This window comes from Tursiops truncatus, chromosome 1 (genome assembly GCF_011762595.2).
Source record: "Tursiops truncatus isolate mTurTru1 chromosome 1, mTurTru1.mat.Y, whole genome shotgun sequence".
NCBI classification, from domain to species: Eukaryota; Metazoa; Chordata; class Mammalia; order Artiodactyla; family Delphinidae; genus Tursiops; species Tursiops truncatus.
In genome coordinates this window covers 126,561,848-126,576,795 of record NC_047034.1, presented here as the reverse complement: position 1 = coordinate 126,576,795, position 14,948 = coordinate 126,561,848, and the positions used below count along the sequence as shown (strand labels likewise).

The window sequence follows — 14,948 nt, the reverse complement described above, 5'->3', positions numbered from 1 at the left end:
TGACACATGTCATATAATATCAAAAAATCAAATATCACCACTGATGCTCAGGGTGGTGGGTAAAAGTTTTCCAAAATTGCTTGTGAGCTTGAACTTTATCATCAGCAACCAATGCTGTCAGTCGTTTTCCTTGAAGCCTACTTTGTTCATTTTCAAATCTTATTTCATTTCATTGCTAATACCCAAATCTGAATAAACACAGTTTTTCAGTCTTTATTTTTTCTTAAAAAATGGTGCTTCTTGGAAAAAGCAGCTACTTTTAAGTTCAAACTCAATCACAGAAGTGCTTTTCCTTGAGGAAACCATCATACTTCAGTCTGCAGCAAACATGCTTCACGTAGTCTTCCCATTTCACCCCTCAGAATATTGAAAGGGCATGTACTCAAGGGTTGCGATTTAATATCATTAATTTCTACTGCTTCTTCAAAAGACATTCTTCAGTGAAACTGATTTAAACAAACAGGGAGTGTCTCCTGGTAAAGAGTAATTGACAACCAGTGCAGTTTGATGTGACTGCCTTGATTCATGCTAAGTAGCCTAAGTTTGGATCAGTGATACCACCTCCTCAGCTGTGTGACTTAGTAAACGTTTACTTAATTCTAAGGAGACTCAGTTTTTTATCTGCAAAGAACAATGCTTTGGCACAATTTACGTGCACAATGTGTAGACGATGAATTTCAAATACAGGCTGGAGTATTAATAGGCAGCTCCTCAGATGAACAGAGTCTATGTTAAAACCTACTGGGGAGTTGGCTGACAGAGTTAGAAATAAGAGCATAGTTTTGTGATATCTTACGTTATCTTTTCATCTGTGAAGACATCCAATTGTGGCACAATGACTTGGCTATCTGCATTTTAGTTTCTCAACATCCAGGATGAGAATAGAATGTCCTTTTATCTCAGCAGTAGGAAGGCAAAACCAAGGCAGCCCGGACTATGAAAGGAGCTAAGATACCCAAACGTTTTCTGGATTTGGGCTGTTTATGGGCCCTCTTTGATACATATATGCACCCAACTATTCTCAAGTATAATGTTGAAGAGATGCATATTAGGAAACATTAATTGAGCACTCTAAGAACTCTTGAGAAAAGCACTTTGTTTCGATTCTTACACTTGACTGTGAATCGATGTTTAAATTTTCAGTAATAATATACAGCAACACAAAAGTTAAGAGTGGATTATTTCTAGATGATGAGGTAATAGTAGTTTTTTATTTTTTAAGGTTTTTTTTTACCATCAACATTTTTGGTTTACTGTTTTAAAGTTCTTTAAAATTGTTTTAAAAACAGAAAAATCACAGTAAGCTTGCTTTATGGAATTTTTATTGTAATTTTGCACAGCATTTAAAATTTCAAAGGATTAGTTAAAATTTGGAAAGAACAGTGCATTCACCTTGGCAATGGGAGAAACTAGACCTCGTTGTGATTTTAGCCAACCATCTACAACATTTAGGAAAGAAGGATTGCCTACCCAAAAGACATTAGTTTAATGACACAATATGAGTATTGTTCTGGGAAGTAAAACACTGTGATTAAACGTGTGCTAAAACTCTGCCACCCTTGGGGATTTGTTTGTCCTAACAAAGAGCGCTCAAGTCAGACATGGAACAGACTTCGGTGCAGCACAACTTTTGCAAGTCTTGTCTTGACATCACCGAATACTTCTTTGACCTCTGAAGCCCTTCCGTGGGCAGCTGTTCACCCTGAAGACTTTCCTCCCCCGAGGAATCCGTCTTTGGAAGGTTTTGCACTGGGCTTTCCTTGGAAATCTCCTGTTCATTAGGCAGCTGGAAGCGGTTTCCTCTCTCAGCTATATGGAAGGGAAAAAACAATACTTCCTTAGAGAGCTCTGACAATGGCAGCAACCAAGTTCTACTCTGGGGGAAATGCATTGGATTTCTGGAAGGAAATTGAATCTTGCAGTTGATTTTTTTTTTTAACACTGGTCTGGGGTTTCAGAGAGATTAGATATTTTAGGGAGAACTCAGTCATATCCACCCTCCTCATTTACAGAAGAGGAAACGTGGGTGCAGAGAGGAGGAGTGACAGAACCAGTGTCACTTGGCCAGTTAGCAGCCAAGTCAGGGCTTGACTTCTGTTGCCGTGGCTACCTCCGCCACGGCAGAGTGTATTAGTTACATGCTATCAACGAAAACAATCAAACAAAAAATAATCCTGTGTATGCTCTGCAAAGCTGATCAGTAAGGAAGGAAGTGGAGATTTAAACCTCTATGTCTGAAAATTAAAAGTGGGCCCAACTGTTTTTATCAGTGTTGTTCCCGAAGTCCATGTATAAGCCTGTCTCACTTTAACTTCGTTCAAACTTACTTATCAGCACCTTAGCACACTGGCAAGCACCAGAAAAAATTTAGATAAATGAATGCTGATTGGTAAACCAGTAATGCATCAAATAAATAATGTATGGGAAAATATCTGAAAACCTGTGAAAGGTTAAATAAACAGTATTATGAAGTCAGTGGTGTCGAAAGAGATAGCCTTATACAGACATACACTCCATTGCCCCACATATTTTAAAGATATTCAAAATGTATTTTTTCTATTGCATTCTGATTTGCCAGAGATTGATAAAATATGGTCAATCTGGTAAATTATGTTTACTCCCTTGAGATTAAAAATGCTTATTGTTTATTAACATCTAGTAACTATGAACCTCGCATTATTAAAGTAAGAGTGGTAAGTTCATAATTTTTCAAGACATTAGTCCACCAAAATACAAAAACTCTGGGTCATTTTCCAAAATCTTTTTGTTTACCAGTCATTTTAAACCAAATTGAAACCTGTGAAGTTTTCATATCATATGTGTGGTTGCAACATTTATTCTGTAAACATGTTTTTCTTTTTTACTTTTATTATAAAACATAACAAACACAATTATTAAAATAGAATCTTAAATACATGATACGTCACACTTTAATATAGGATTAGCAGGAGAAAAATGCCAATTTCTGAGTTACTTGAATTGGAAAATGAAGAAATGTAGTGAAGTCACTCCCCTCTCTGTTTCTGAAACACATTAGGTTCACTCCCACCCTTAAAATTCTAAAATTCTGACAGTTCCTACTGCTAGAATTCCCATCCCACTCCCCATAACTCCCAAACCCTACACACCCTTAGGGCCTCTGTCAAATACCACCGCCTCCACGGTAGTGTCATTTATTACAACACACTACCACCATCTTTTCCCCACCTGAGACGCAGTATAGAATAAACAGGAGACCTCAGCTCTGAAGCCAGAAAGACCTGGTTTGCTTCCCAACCACCCTGCTTACTAGCTGGGTGAACAAATTTGTCCTCAGTAAAATGGTAAATGGTGGTAATATTACTTACTTCAAAGGATCCTTATTGGAAGACTGAATGAAATGTTGCCCATGAAACTGCCTGGCATGTAATAAGTGCTCAATAAAAGTTAGATTCCTTCCTTCCATTCTTATTTAGCACCTGCCTGAATGCCAACTTATTATATTCTATAATTATCTGCATGTGAAAAGCTTGCTGCTCCAACATGACCCTTGAAATCACATGCTTCTCTCTACCCACCCTCCCAGCACCTGCCATAGATGCTAAGCTCGTCGAAGTAGTTGTGCAATCAAATCATTTCAAGCTGGGGACTAAAGAAAACAAGGTCCTTATTTTTTGAAAGGAAGCTCACCTCCTTCCCAAGCCAAAATGTTTATTTTGATAATTAATCCCCCAGATTGATATAGAATTGGCTTAGCAGTAACTAGAGAAACAGTTATTAAAACAAGTCTTAAAAAAATAATAATAAATGAGGGAGTCATATGCGTTCATGTTACCTTGCTGACCTTGTGGGATCGACTCCAGGTGCTTTCTCCGCTGGGAGCTGGCACAGATGTAAATGACAGTTCGTATGTACTCGAGCCCGCAGAGCTTCCTGGATTCTTCACTCTTCACTTCTGAGATGGCAAGCAGGAGAGAGAAGAGAAACAAAGTAAAAATGAAACCCCTCATTTTGCTGGGAATTTAATGAGAGTCTGATATAGTGAATATTGTCAAATCAAGTTTTGAAGTTGCCCTCACACTCTTGGCCAATTTATACGAAATTTCCTGACATTTTATTGGTCAATACGTCATTTTAACAATATTTGCTAAGCACATAGGTGACACCATGAAGTTTTAAAAATGAGCTTTTACGATTATTGCTAGTTATTCAGTCCCTTCTGAACATCATCACTTACTATTAGCCGCATACGTGAGACAATTAACAGGATGCTGTCTTGGAAGACACTGTGGAAAACACATGGACTTTGAAAGTAGACAAGTATGAGATTCAGTGTCAGCCCTACCCCTTACTGAGTGACACAGGACAAGTTTTAAACATTTTAAGCTTCGATAATCATATCTATAGAATGGGAAAACCTATCTCATAAGGGATTTGTAAGTATTGAAAGCACCATCTATTTCAAAGCATTGAGAATGCACACTTAAGAATGCAGGTTCTCTTTGGGAGATTGGGATTGACATATATACACCTATATGCATAAAACAGATAACTAATAAGAACATGCTGTATAAAAAATACATAAATAAAATTAAATTTTTTAGAAAAAGAATGCAGGTTCTCATGTTTTAGGCTTGAATCCTGGTTTCCCACTTATCAGCTCTAGAATCTTTATCAAGATATTTAACATTCCCAAGCATCCTTCACTGTAAAATTGTGCTGATAGTAACTACTTCCTAGAGCTAATGAGATAATGTGCATCTTGCTTGGCAAAATAAACAGTCAATAATTATTGATTGCCTTCTTCCCTTACCATCCGGACAAAGTAGAAAGATAACTTTCCTTTAGAATTCAGGAGAATTTCTCTGACTAGAATCTTCCTTGTTATCCTTCACACTATGACTTTGGTATGCCTTTATCAACACACGTTTTTATAATAGAAAACTGAATTCATAATCTCAAATAGCTAAATAATGAAATTTCTCTTACAGTAAACCTTCTGAAAGCACTAGCTCTTGCAAAGCTTTTACCTAAACTGAAAATTCTAGAGTTTGAGATCTTAAAGAATTATTGTGTCGCTTTTTAGCAAACTGGACAAATAATTTTTTAGTTGATTTTGTTGAATCTTTGTGATATCTGGTTGAAAAAAATCACTTGAGCCTGTGGATCAATGTCATTTCACCCCTAATATTTGTGACATCACTGTTCTTCTGTAGGGAAGCTAGAAAACAGAACAAAATAATCTATGCTGTCATTGGACACATCTCTGACTCTGAAAAACAGACATATTATTTCAAAGAATTGATGCTTTCTTTATCTCTCTGGCTTCAGATAATGGATTAAGGGGTACAAGGTTTGAGGCAGGGAAAACAGAGAAAGGCTTCTGCAATAATTTAGATGAGATATGATGGTGGCCTAAACTAAGGTCATGGTAGAGAGGATGGGACAAATGGGTATTCAAACAATAGAAGGGCTTGGTACTGATTGGGCATCAGGGGCAATGGAGAGAGCAGCCAAAAGTGGTATTTAGGTTTCTGCCTTGCACAGCTGGGAGGTAGGGCGCCCATTTGCTAAGAAAGACACCAAAGGCTCAGGAATGGTTTTTGACATCAGACAGAGCTACCTTATCTTTTGATGGGTCAAAACTGCAGGTGAATCTGTGTCATTTATCAGCTCCAGAGGGACACATCTGCATGACCAAGTCTAACATACTCACAACATCAGCAATTATTCAGCCATTTATTCCCAACTTCTTCCCTTCTTTGGAGACTTATATTGCCCGCCTTGATAATGCCAGCTTTAACATAGCACTGCAGTAAAGCTGTCATCAGTGACTATGGGCCAGGTTAGGCTTCTGCAAAACCCAAGAGAGAAGCATTCAGCCAAGGAATGACCCTACCCTAGAGGTTAGATACACTCTGTTATCTCTGAACTCTGCCATCACCCTTACTTGATCTCCCAAGGCTCAAAATAGTCCCTTCTTCAGCCAGCTCTTAGGCCTCATCAGGACTCTTGTTAATTTGGGACGCAGGCGAGAGATCTGCGCAAGATCTGAGCTCAGCCTGTGACCAAATGGAGGCAAGCTAATCACCCATGTCAGTTATCCAGATGAAAAACCTATTGCCAGTAATGAAAGCCCCAGCTGCAGAGCTTCAAATTTAGGGGCTTTGTTTTCCCCATTTGTGAATTGAGAGAGTTGGATTGAATTACTTGAGAACTCTTTAAAAAAGAAAGAAAGAAAGAAAGAAAGAAACTCTTTTGAACTTGAAATTCTAAGTCTTCCTATAATTGGCTAATTCTGTTACTCCCCCCTCAAAAACTTTCAGTGACTCGGCATTACCTGGAGAATAAAATCCAAACAGCCTGGTATTTAAGGCTCTCCACTCAGATGCCCAAATATTACTCTTTCCACACACTTCAAGGTCCAACCAGCAAGGATAACTAAAATGAAAATTAATCTTTCTATCTCTTGACCAACAACAGTTTGTTGCTTATACCTCTAACTGGAGCCCTAATCCTCTATGTTCGGAGGTTAATGCAACTTTTTCTCCTCATTTTGTCTATAACTCAGGTTACTACCTGGATATCTTCTCTGAGGTTTAGTTTCCTCCTCTGTGAGGAGACAATAATCTGCATTTTATGTTGTCATGAAGATGGAATGAGTTAACACAAGTAAAACACAATATATGATGCTTATTATATACTCAATAAATTAACAATGTCATATGCAATAGATTAGAAAATGTAATTTTGGGTCACTACTCGCTACTATGAATGTCTTTTTTTTTTTTTTTTTTTTGCGGTACGCGGGCCTCTCACTGTTTTGGCCTCTCCCGTCGCGGAGCACAGGCTCCGGACATGCAGGCTCAGCGGCCATGGCTCACGGGCCCAGCCGCTCTGCGGCATGTGGGATCTTCCCGGACTGGGGCACGAACCCGTGTCCCCTGCATCGGCAGGCGGACTCTCAACCACTGCGCCACCAGGGAAGCCCTATTTTTATTATTTTTTTAACACAGAGTTAGTACTGCTCATCCTTGGCTAATACTCATACTAACTGCTTCTGGAGGGTGTTTTCATCAATGGCACCACCATTCACTCAGCTATTCTTGTGGGTCATTCACAGCTCCTCATGCTCACTCACTCTTCATTGACTGAATCCTCCTGTACACACACATCCATTAAATCACCAAGTCTCATCAGTTCTACCTTCTATTGATAAATTTCCCTGTATCCTACCCACTGCTCTCTATCACCTCTGCCATGATCACAACTTTCATCTAGATTACTGCAATGGCCTCTCGCTTGGCCCTATATCTTTCATCAATCCATTTTCCACACTGCTGCCAGAATGATCTAAAACATGTGATTATTACCCACTTTGAAGACTCTTCAATTGTTTCCTATTTTCCTCAAGAAAAAGCAAAATTCCCTTAACATGGCCTGTAAGACCTTTCGTGAGCTGGCCTCTATTTGCAAAGGTCTTAGATACCCTCAAACTTTAAATGGTCCACCTATACCAAACACCTCAGAGTTTTTTGAAAGGTTCATGTTCTCTCTCTCTCTCTCTAGGCCTTTACACATACTGTTGTCTTCACCTGAAGCTCCTTTTCCTGCCCTCTTTAAAACCAGTTAATTTCTATTCTACAATTATCTGTAGAACCAATATTGATATACCATTTATCTAGATAATTTTGCATAGTTTTATGGATAAAATTTTCTTACCATTCATTTTAGTGATTTTTAAAATGCCCTATCATTAAGAATTAAATGAGCAGCTGAAAATGTTTTTATTAACAATCTCATAAACAGTAATATTTAAACTTTCATTTTGTATGGACAGAGAAGCTATTTTCTTTTTATGTGTTTGTTGTTATTTGGGGCTTTTAGAAATTGTTAAAACAATAAATAATCAAACTATGTGTAATTTAGAAAATTCACTAAAACTATTATCAGTAAGTTGTGATGTAAGATCCCTAAAGTGTCCTGGGATCCTTTGTTCTTCCTGGTATAATGGCATCATATCTTTTAAAAGCTGGCTTATCCAAAGAAATCACAGACATGGTGAGAGTACATTTTTTATGAGTTGCTCTGGATGCTACATAAATGTTTCATCAGTTTTTAAAAAAGCAGTGCTCATTTTAGAAGATTCATAACCATGTTTTTAGGTGTTCCAACTTAATGGGCATGTTCTGCTTTCTATTTAACCCAGGAATTTGTTTCATGTAAACTGTTAGCCTTTTAGTTTTATCACCAACTAGGTATGCCAACCTAAGCAAATGAAGGCTAATAGCCTAGTAAGTGTTCTACGGTTCTGAAGGCCTGAACAAACAAGACACGAAGCCCAGATGTTGTATAAAGGAACAAATGAGGTCATAAGCACAGTCTATATCTCCTGAAGGAGGAGTATGGCCTTGGCAAGGACACAGCCAGCTGCTAAGGGCAAAGAGGTTCTCAGATCAAGTAGTGGGGATGTGGTCAGGGATAATCAAAATGAGAACTGCTATTTTTGAGCAACTACTTCATACCAGGCATCTTGCTAAGTGCTTTCCGCTGGAGGAAGATTGTGCCCCAAATTGTCAGTGAGAATACAATCTCACAAAGCATCAGTAATACTCACCTAAAGAAAGTGATCATAGATTTGTTCTTAGCTTTTGTCTTGAGGGGGAAAATGGATTTTATCCTGTTGTAGAACCAAAAAGAGCTATGACCTGTGTTTAGCAACTTTCAAGGCTCATTTTATGCTTTATATGTTTTCCACCATTAAAATGTTTTTACCCTCTGTGATGTTAAGACATTTTGTGAGGATGTTGAGGAAATCATATGTAAAATATTAGATCATGTTATAATATGGGACAAGCATTACTTACATTAATTTGATAATTCATTTACTCAACAAATATTTGTGGTAATAACTACTCTGTGGAGGTGCTGTTCTAGGTGTTGAACATACAATAGTGAGCAAAACACATAGTCCCTGCCCTCAAGGAGCTTACAGTCTAGGGCTGGAGGCAGACACTATGAAAATGACCACAGAAATATTTAGCACAGCAGGTATGAATGTCAACTCAGAAACTTAGGTATCCAAGAAATAGATTTTCTATAATTCAGTTTCTAACTCCAAGTCTTCATTCCAGTCAGCTGGCAGAAATAAACCACACATACAAAAAGTTAATGTCCGTATCTCTCAGAGTTGGTTTTCTTCCATTTCCCAGGATATAATTCTAGTATCTTACTCTGTGCCAAGGCCCTTCCATCACCAAAGCGCTGCTTCTTGCTGGATCATTAACCATCCTCAGTTGCCTGGCTTTTTCAGTTCCTGTGCTTCTTTGCACATTGCTCATTCCATGGAGAATGGTTTTTTGAGGTTGACTATGGTCCCTCCTAGGTCTTACTACTTCCTGAACAATGCTTTTCAGAAGTAGGACATGGGTCCCCTCTGCTCTGTGGATCCACGGGCCTCTCTCTTTTCTTCATTTCCCCTTCCTCTCCAGCCCTGCAGAAACTTCACATTTCCCTTCATGTTCAAGATGCTTGGAGCAAATTTAGCCTGGCTGGGTGAGGTCCTGTAGGAGGGAGCTCAGACGGGGCTCTTCTGAGAAGATGAGATATGAACTGAGATCTGAAGGGTGAGTGAAGAGCTAACACACTGAAGGGGAGTGAGGAGAGAGGAGGAGAGTACTCCCAGCAGAAGGGGTCCATATGGCAATGTCTAATAGCAGAGGAAAAAAGCTGAGTAAAACTAAGTTACTAGCATTATGATTTAGGGGTAAAACCTTAATTATAGAAGAATATGTACTCATGTTTTGGTGTATGAGACCTCAGCAAACTATATAGGCATGAACCATTGACAACACAATAGTGGGTAATGTATAAGAACTGTTCAAAACCTTGGGTTTGAGTTCAAGTCCGACCAGTCACCAGCTCTATGATCTTTGGCAAAATATATCACCTCTTTAAGCCTTAATTATATCATCTGGAAAGTAGAGATTATGATAATAATACAACTGCTTGCCCTACCTGTCTCATAGGATCAATGTAAGGGTATAATGCGACAGTGGACTTGAAGATGTTTTGCAAACTGCAAAGAACTTTAACAGGTACACTGTTACTAGCACGTTGATAACAATTATTCACAGTACAATTCAACATTTTTAGAGAGACTCCTATTGAGACAAAGCAGCAAATACTAAATGTTCTACTTCTCATTTATTATTGTATGTAACCACACAGAGGTGAACTAAATGAACACACTAAATACGATGTACAACTATATACTAGAGAATACAATCTTCCTTCCCTACAGAAGTTGGAAAAGCAGCTAACAATTTACTCTCAGGCAACAGTTTAACTTCTCTCTGAGAGATGCCTGGCAGAGAATGACCAAATGCAAAAATGCATACCTAGCACAAAATAGGAGCCTAAAGTTAGCCCAGTCACCACTCCCTCCTTAGGCCCTTAACCAGCCCATTGGTATTTTGTGTGTGTGAGTGTGTGTGTTTAAAGATAAAACAAGATGGCTAACAACTGAACAGAATTCTCATTCAATTCTTAACATTTTATGGTAAACTCTATATGTTATCAGGAAATGAAAATTAAAACAATAATGAGGTACCACTACACACCTATTAGCATGGCTGAAATCTGGAACACTGATAATATCAAAGCTGGCGAGGATGTAGAGCAACAGGAATGCTCATACACTTCTGGTGGGAATGAAAAATGGTATAGCCACTTTGGAAGATGGCTCAGGGTTTTGTTTTGTTTTTTTACAAAACCAAACATACTCTTACCATACAATCCAGCAATTGCACTCCTTGGTATTTTCTCAAAGGAGTTGAAAACTTATTCCACATAAAAACCTGTACAAAGATGCTTATAGCAACTTTATTCATAATTGCCCAAATTTGGACTCAACCGAAATGTCCTTCAGTAGGTGAATGACAAACTGTGGTACATCCAGACAATGGAATATTATTCAACACTAAAAAGGAATGAGCTATAAAGCCATTAGCGGACATGGAAGAACCTTAAATTCATATTACTAAATGGAAGAAGCCAATCTGAAAAGGCTACATATCGTATGATTCCATACAATGGAATAGGTTCAGTTCGGGATCAAGTTGCCCAGGATCCAAGAAGAATAAAATAGCTTTATTTTTCATTTAGGCCTGATGAGCAATGAGAATAGAACATGTGAAAATTTTTTAAGATCAAAAATATATAATAAAAAGACACATTTTTTTCAATTAAGTTTTATTTTGTTATACAAAGTATTATGCAAAGTCCAAATCTTTTTAAAAGACAAAGAGTTAATGATTTACACGAGCAGAAAATTTATAATCCTTATAACCTGACCTTAGCTTTCAGTCCACCTAAAAATTGCCTTGCTTTTGTTTAAAGGATGGCTCCAAAGAAATGGACACTGATAATTCCCACTGCTGCTCTGATTCCATTCTCACTTTTAATATTATTTTTCAGACAGTTTAGTCAGTTTCAAGTGCCTTATCCTCTCCTCTCCACTTAGAATGCTTTATAGAACAGGCTATACTGTCCTATGGTCTCAGTTAACAAACTGCAGGACTTTTTAAGACAAACAGCATGGAACAGACAGTTAGCAATCTATATTTGGAGGAGTTGCTGCCTCCCACTCCTCCAATTTCCACAAGCTTGCTCTAGAACCCTTCACAAAATAACATCCTGATGCAAACTACAGACCAGGGACTTCTGTTTTATCTCTGGGTCCACTTAAGTCTGGGCTTAAAACCCAGAGCAGATTCTGAAGGATGCAGAGGAGGATGCCCTGATGTGCCCCAGACTAATTCTCTCTGAATTGAGTGTATGATGCCTGCTGGCCAAACAATGCAATTCTGACATTTATTGTCATGTCTTTTGTTTGTCAAATAGTCTAACAATATTCTATAGTTTCAGCTCTCAGATCTAAGAGTATAAAATTCTTATTTAAAATTGGGTATGAAAATCCAGTATTCTCACAATACTAACACCTGCAAAATTCATAAACCCTGGAAAACACAGCAGAAGATTTAAAAGTGTATGGAACTTTGTCTTAATAAAGATTCTGGTTTAAATAATTCTAATACTTTCCAAGCTTTGCTTCTAAAGGTGTAACAATTTCTAACTTATCTGGATATTTTATAAGTACATATATGTACTTGGACTATGACTAAGAAAAAGAATAGAAATAAATTTTTAAAAATTAAGAAAAACCCAGTAAAACTCTTACAATTAGCTTAAATCACAAACTAATCACATTTTCTGAAGTAAAAGTTCATTAAGTTTATATTAAATTTAGATGGAAGTTATACATCAAATATTGTGTTCAATAATCAAAATCCCAGCTCACTGCATACAAACCAGACTATTGGATATTAAACACTGTTCCTTTAAACAACAACAAAAAAGATACTACTGATGATGAATTATGCTTTGATTTGACTTGGGCCCAAGCAAAGTATCTATTATATCTCCCTGAAAAGAAAAAAAAAAGTCACACAATTACAATGCAATAAAACACAAATTAAGAGGTAAAGTAGTCTTTAAAATGCCATTTAAAATTTATAAGCTAGTGATACACATATAAAGGGCATCCAATAAGATTGTAAAATGAAACAAACCAAGGTAAGTTTAAATAATAACATTTACTTCCTAGCATGAACCTGCTCTTTCCTATGAGAGATTCTCTTAATGAAGTTTGAAAAACAATTTTATAAGGATTCAGTAAAGGGACAATTTTGGCAGCTCCTGTTTAGCTTTAATGCCTAAATCTGTTTTCTCATCTGTAAAATAACTTTTAGTCTTGATGCTATCTTAAGCTCTTTGTTGATCTGTAGTGTTTGATTTAGAGAGAGTAAAATGTCTGAATTTCTATGTGGATTTTGTATTTCATTTAATAATAATGATCTTTGTACTAAAAGGGTAAATGAAACCAAAGATGGGAGGTGAGTTTTCAAGAAAGACATAGTGAAAAGATGGGAATTGGAAGCAGAAGACCAGAGTCTTCTCTATCACATATAGGTGATCTTGAGGAAATCACTAATATCTGGGAATCTTAGTTTCTTTGAATGCATAATGGAAATATTAACATCCACTTCCAAAAACTGTTGTAAGAGGTGAATGAGCTAATGTAGGTGAAAGTGTTTTATAAACTCTAAAGAGTTATAAACACCTTAGATAATACATAAGTCAGTTCCTGCCTTTTAACCTATACTATACTCTTTGGTACTTCCCCATCCTTTAAGCTGTGACACATCAAATCAGTTGCTAAGTTGCTTCTCAAACCCACCTAAATCTAGTTCAGTCTGTCACTTGGGCAAACGTAGTAGATCATTACTGTAGTTTGTTCACAGCTGTATTCTTAGTGCCTAAAACAGACCCTGTCTTATAGTGTATACTCAGTAAATATTTATTGAATGAACAGTCTATTTTTTCTGTCTTCAGTGTCTCTCAACATTAATGTGTGTATATACACACACACACACACACACACACACGTGTGTGTGTGTGTTTATATTTTTGACAATTTCACTTATCTTTTTGTTTTCCCTTTAATTTGGGAAAAAATGTACACTCAAAAGTACAGAGGAAAAGATGGCAAACATTTGTATACTGAAACATAAGAGTAGATATAGTATTTAGGAGTGATTCTCTACAGGCTGCCTCCAGAAAAGGAGTTGGTTTGTGCCACTGAAATTAGCTTCTGCCAAGTGCTTAAGCCATAATTCTGTTCGATGCAAGACTTAGGCCCCCATCAACCAAACCCCATCACACCAGGAGAGGAGTTGGTGCTTCAACAAACAATAAATGCTAATGTGGTGGTAAATCCTGTCAACAGCTAGCTACATCACAAAGTTATAACTGCAAGGCTTGGACCCCAACTGCCTGTTCATGTCAGGCATCAGGCTGATGTTACCCCTAACCATGAGCCCTGAGTCAGTAGGATAGGGCTAGAGCCAATGTCCTGCCATGTCCTATCACAATAATACTCTGACCCTTGATCACATTGGGAGGGTCCAGAGTTTCAGAAATTATGTCACTTAAAACCTCCTCCACAGCCCAAGGATCAAAGTCCTTCTCCTGCTGTGCAAGGCCACAGAAAGTGATGGGCAATGAGAATATGAGTGGGTGTTGTGGTCCTAAAATTGCTATTGATCCCTTCTCCGTGGGTTTCCCTCAGTGAACCCTGCTCCAGTACACTTTATGCGTGGGCTGTCTGGTACTTTGCCTTTGTGAAGCACATATTTACCCCAAATCAACAAACATCATCTTTGCCTTGAATATTTTCTAATAAAAGAAATAAAATTTTACTGATGAAATTCTCTTTGTACCCTTCCCCAATCCTATTCTTCCCTCATCTTTCACTTCCCAGAGGCAGCCTTTATCATAAATTTGATGTACATCTTTCCTATATAGTGAAATCATATGACTTCCAAAATTTTGATTAACTCTTGGTTAAAATTAATGAAGAAATTGTAGGTCATAATGTTACTCGGTAAGACATCTTGATGGGAAATAATGGTTTGACATTAATTACTTTGAGACTTTAAATTACTTTTATGATTATAATTCTTCTCTGAAAAGCTAAGGAGGAAGCGTATCAGTTAAGCTTGTGGTTAAAAACCTGATTAATAATTTTTTGTTTAATCTCTCAGAAATATAACCCTGAACCTTTAAAATATAATGGCCAAAAAGAATGAAAAACTTATTTGTATTAGGAAATTGTATTTATTTACTAATGTATGGAATATATTTGTTAAAAGAAAATTTTGCTCAGCAGCACTGAAATCATTAACACACATGCACACACACACACGTTTGTCAAAAACATTCAGACTCTCTGAGCTTAGCCTTCTGCTTACAGAGCATACTGCTCAAAATAAAAGATGTCTCTGATTCAAATCAAAACAAAAATGAAACATTTTTCTTTCACATTCCAGTCTATATTCTTTTCTTTT

At 37.3% G+C, this 14,948-nt stretch overlaps 2 protein-coding genes across 2 annotated transcripts in view; both read right to left on the bottom strand.

Annotated features, from left to right (window-relative positions):
- Positions 1-1,181: 1,181 nt before the first annotated feature.
- On the bottom strand, positions 1,182-6,922 carry INSL5 (insulin like 5). The gene is made up of 2 exons (XM_004324336.4): positions 3,815-6,922; positions 1,182-1,809 (listed from the first exon to the last, which is right to left on the bottom strand). The coding sequence occupies exons 1-2, from the start codon at positions 3,987-3,989 to the stop codon at positions 1,577-1,579; spliced, it is 408 nt and encodes a 135-aa protein (XP_004324384.2). The 5' UTR covers positions 3,990-6,922; the 3' UTR covers positions 1,182-1,576.
- A 563-nt stretch (positions 6,923-7,485) lies between these two features.
- The window catches only part of DNAI4 (dynein axonemal intermediate chain 4), a 129,627-nt gene continuing 122,164 nt past the window's right edge, over positions 7,486-14,948 (bottom strand). The window contains 1 exon segment of the mRNA XM_019919668.3: positions 7,486-12,465. Coding sequence (XP_019775227.1) covers positions 12,403-12,465 — 63 coding nt within the window. The 3' untranslated portion in view covers positions 7,486-12,402.

Coding starts and splice junctions, on each gene's coding strand:
- INSL5 (XM_004324336.4), bottom strand. CDS start 3,989: ATGAGGGGTTTCATTTTTACTTTGTTTCTCTTCTCTCTCCTGCTTGCC. Junction 1,810..3,814: donor GATCCCACAAGGTCAGCAAG/GTAACATGAACG, acceptor CCTTCCATATAG/CTGAGAGAGGAAACCGCTTC.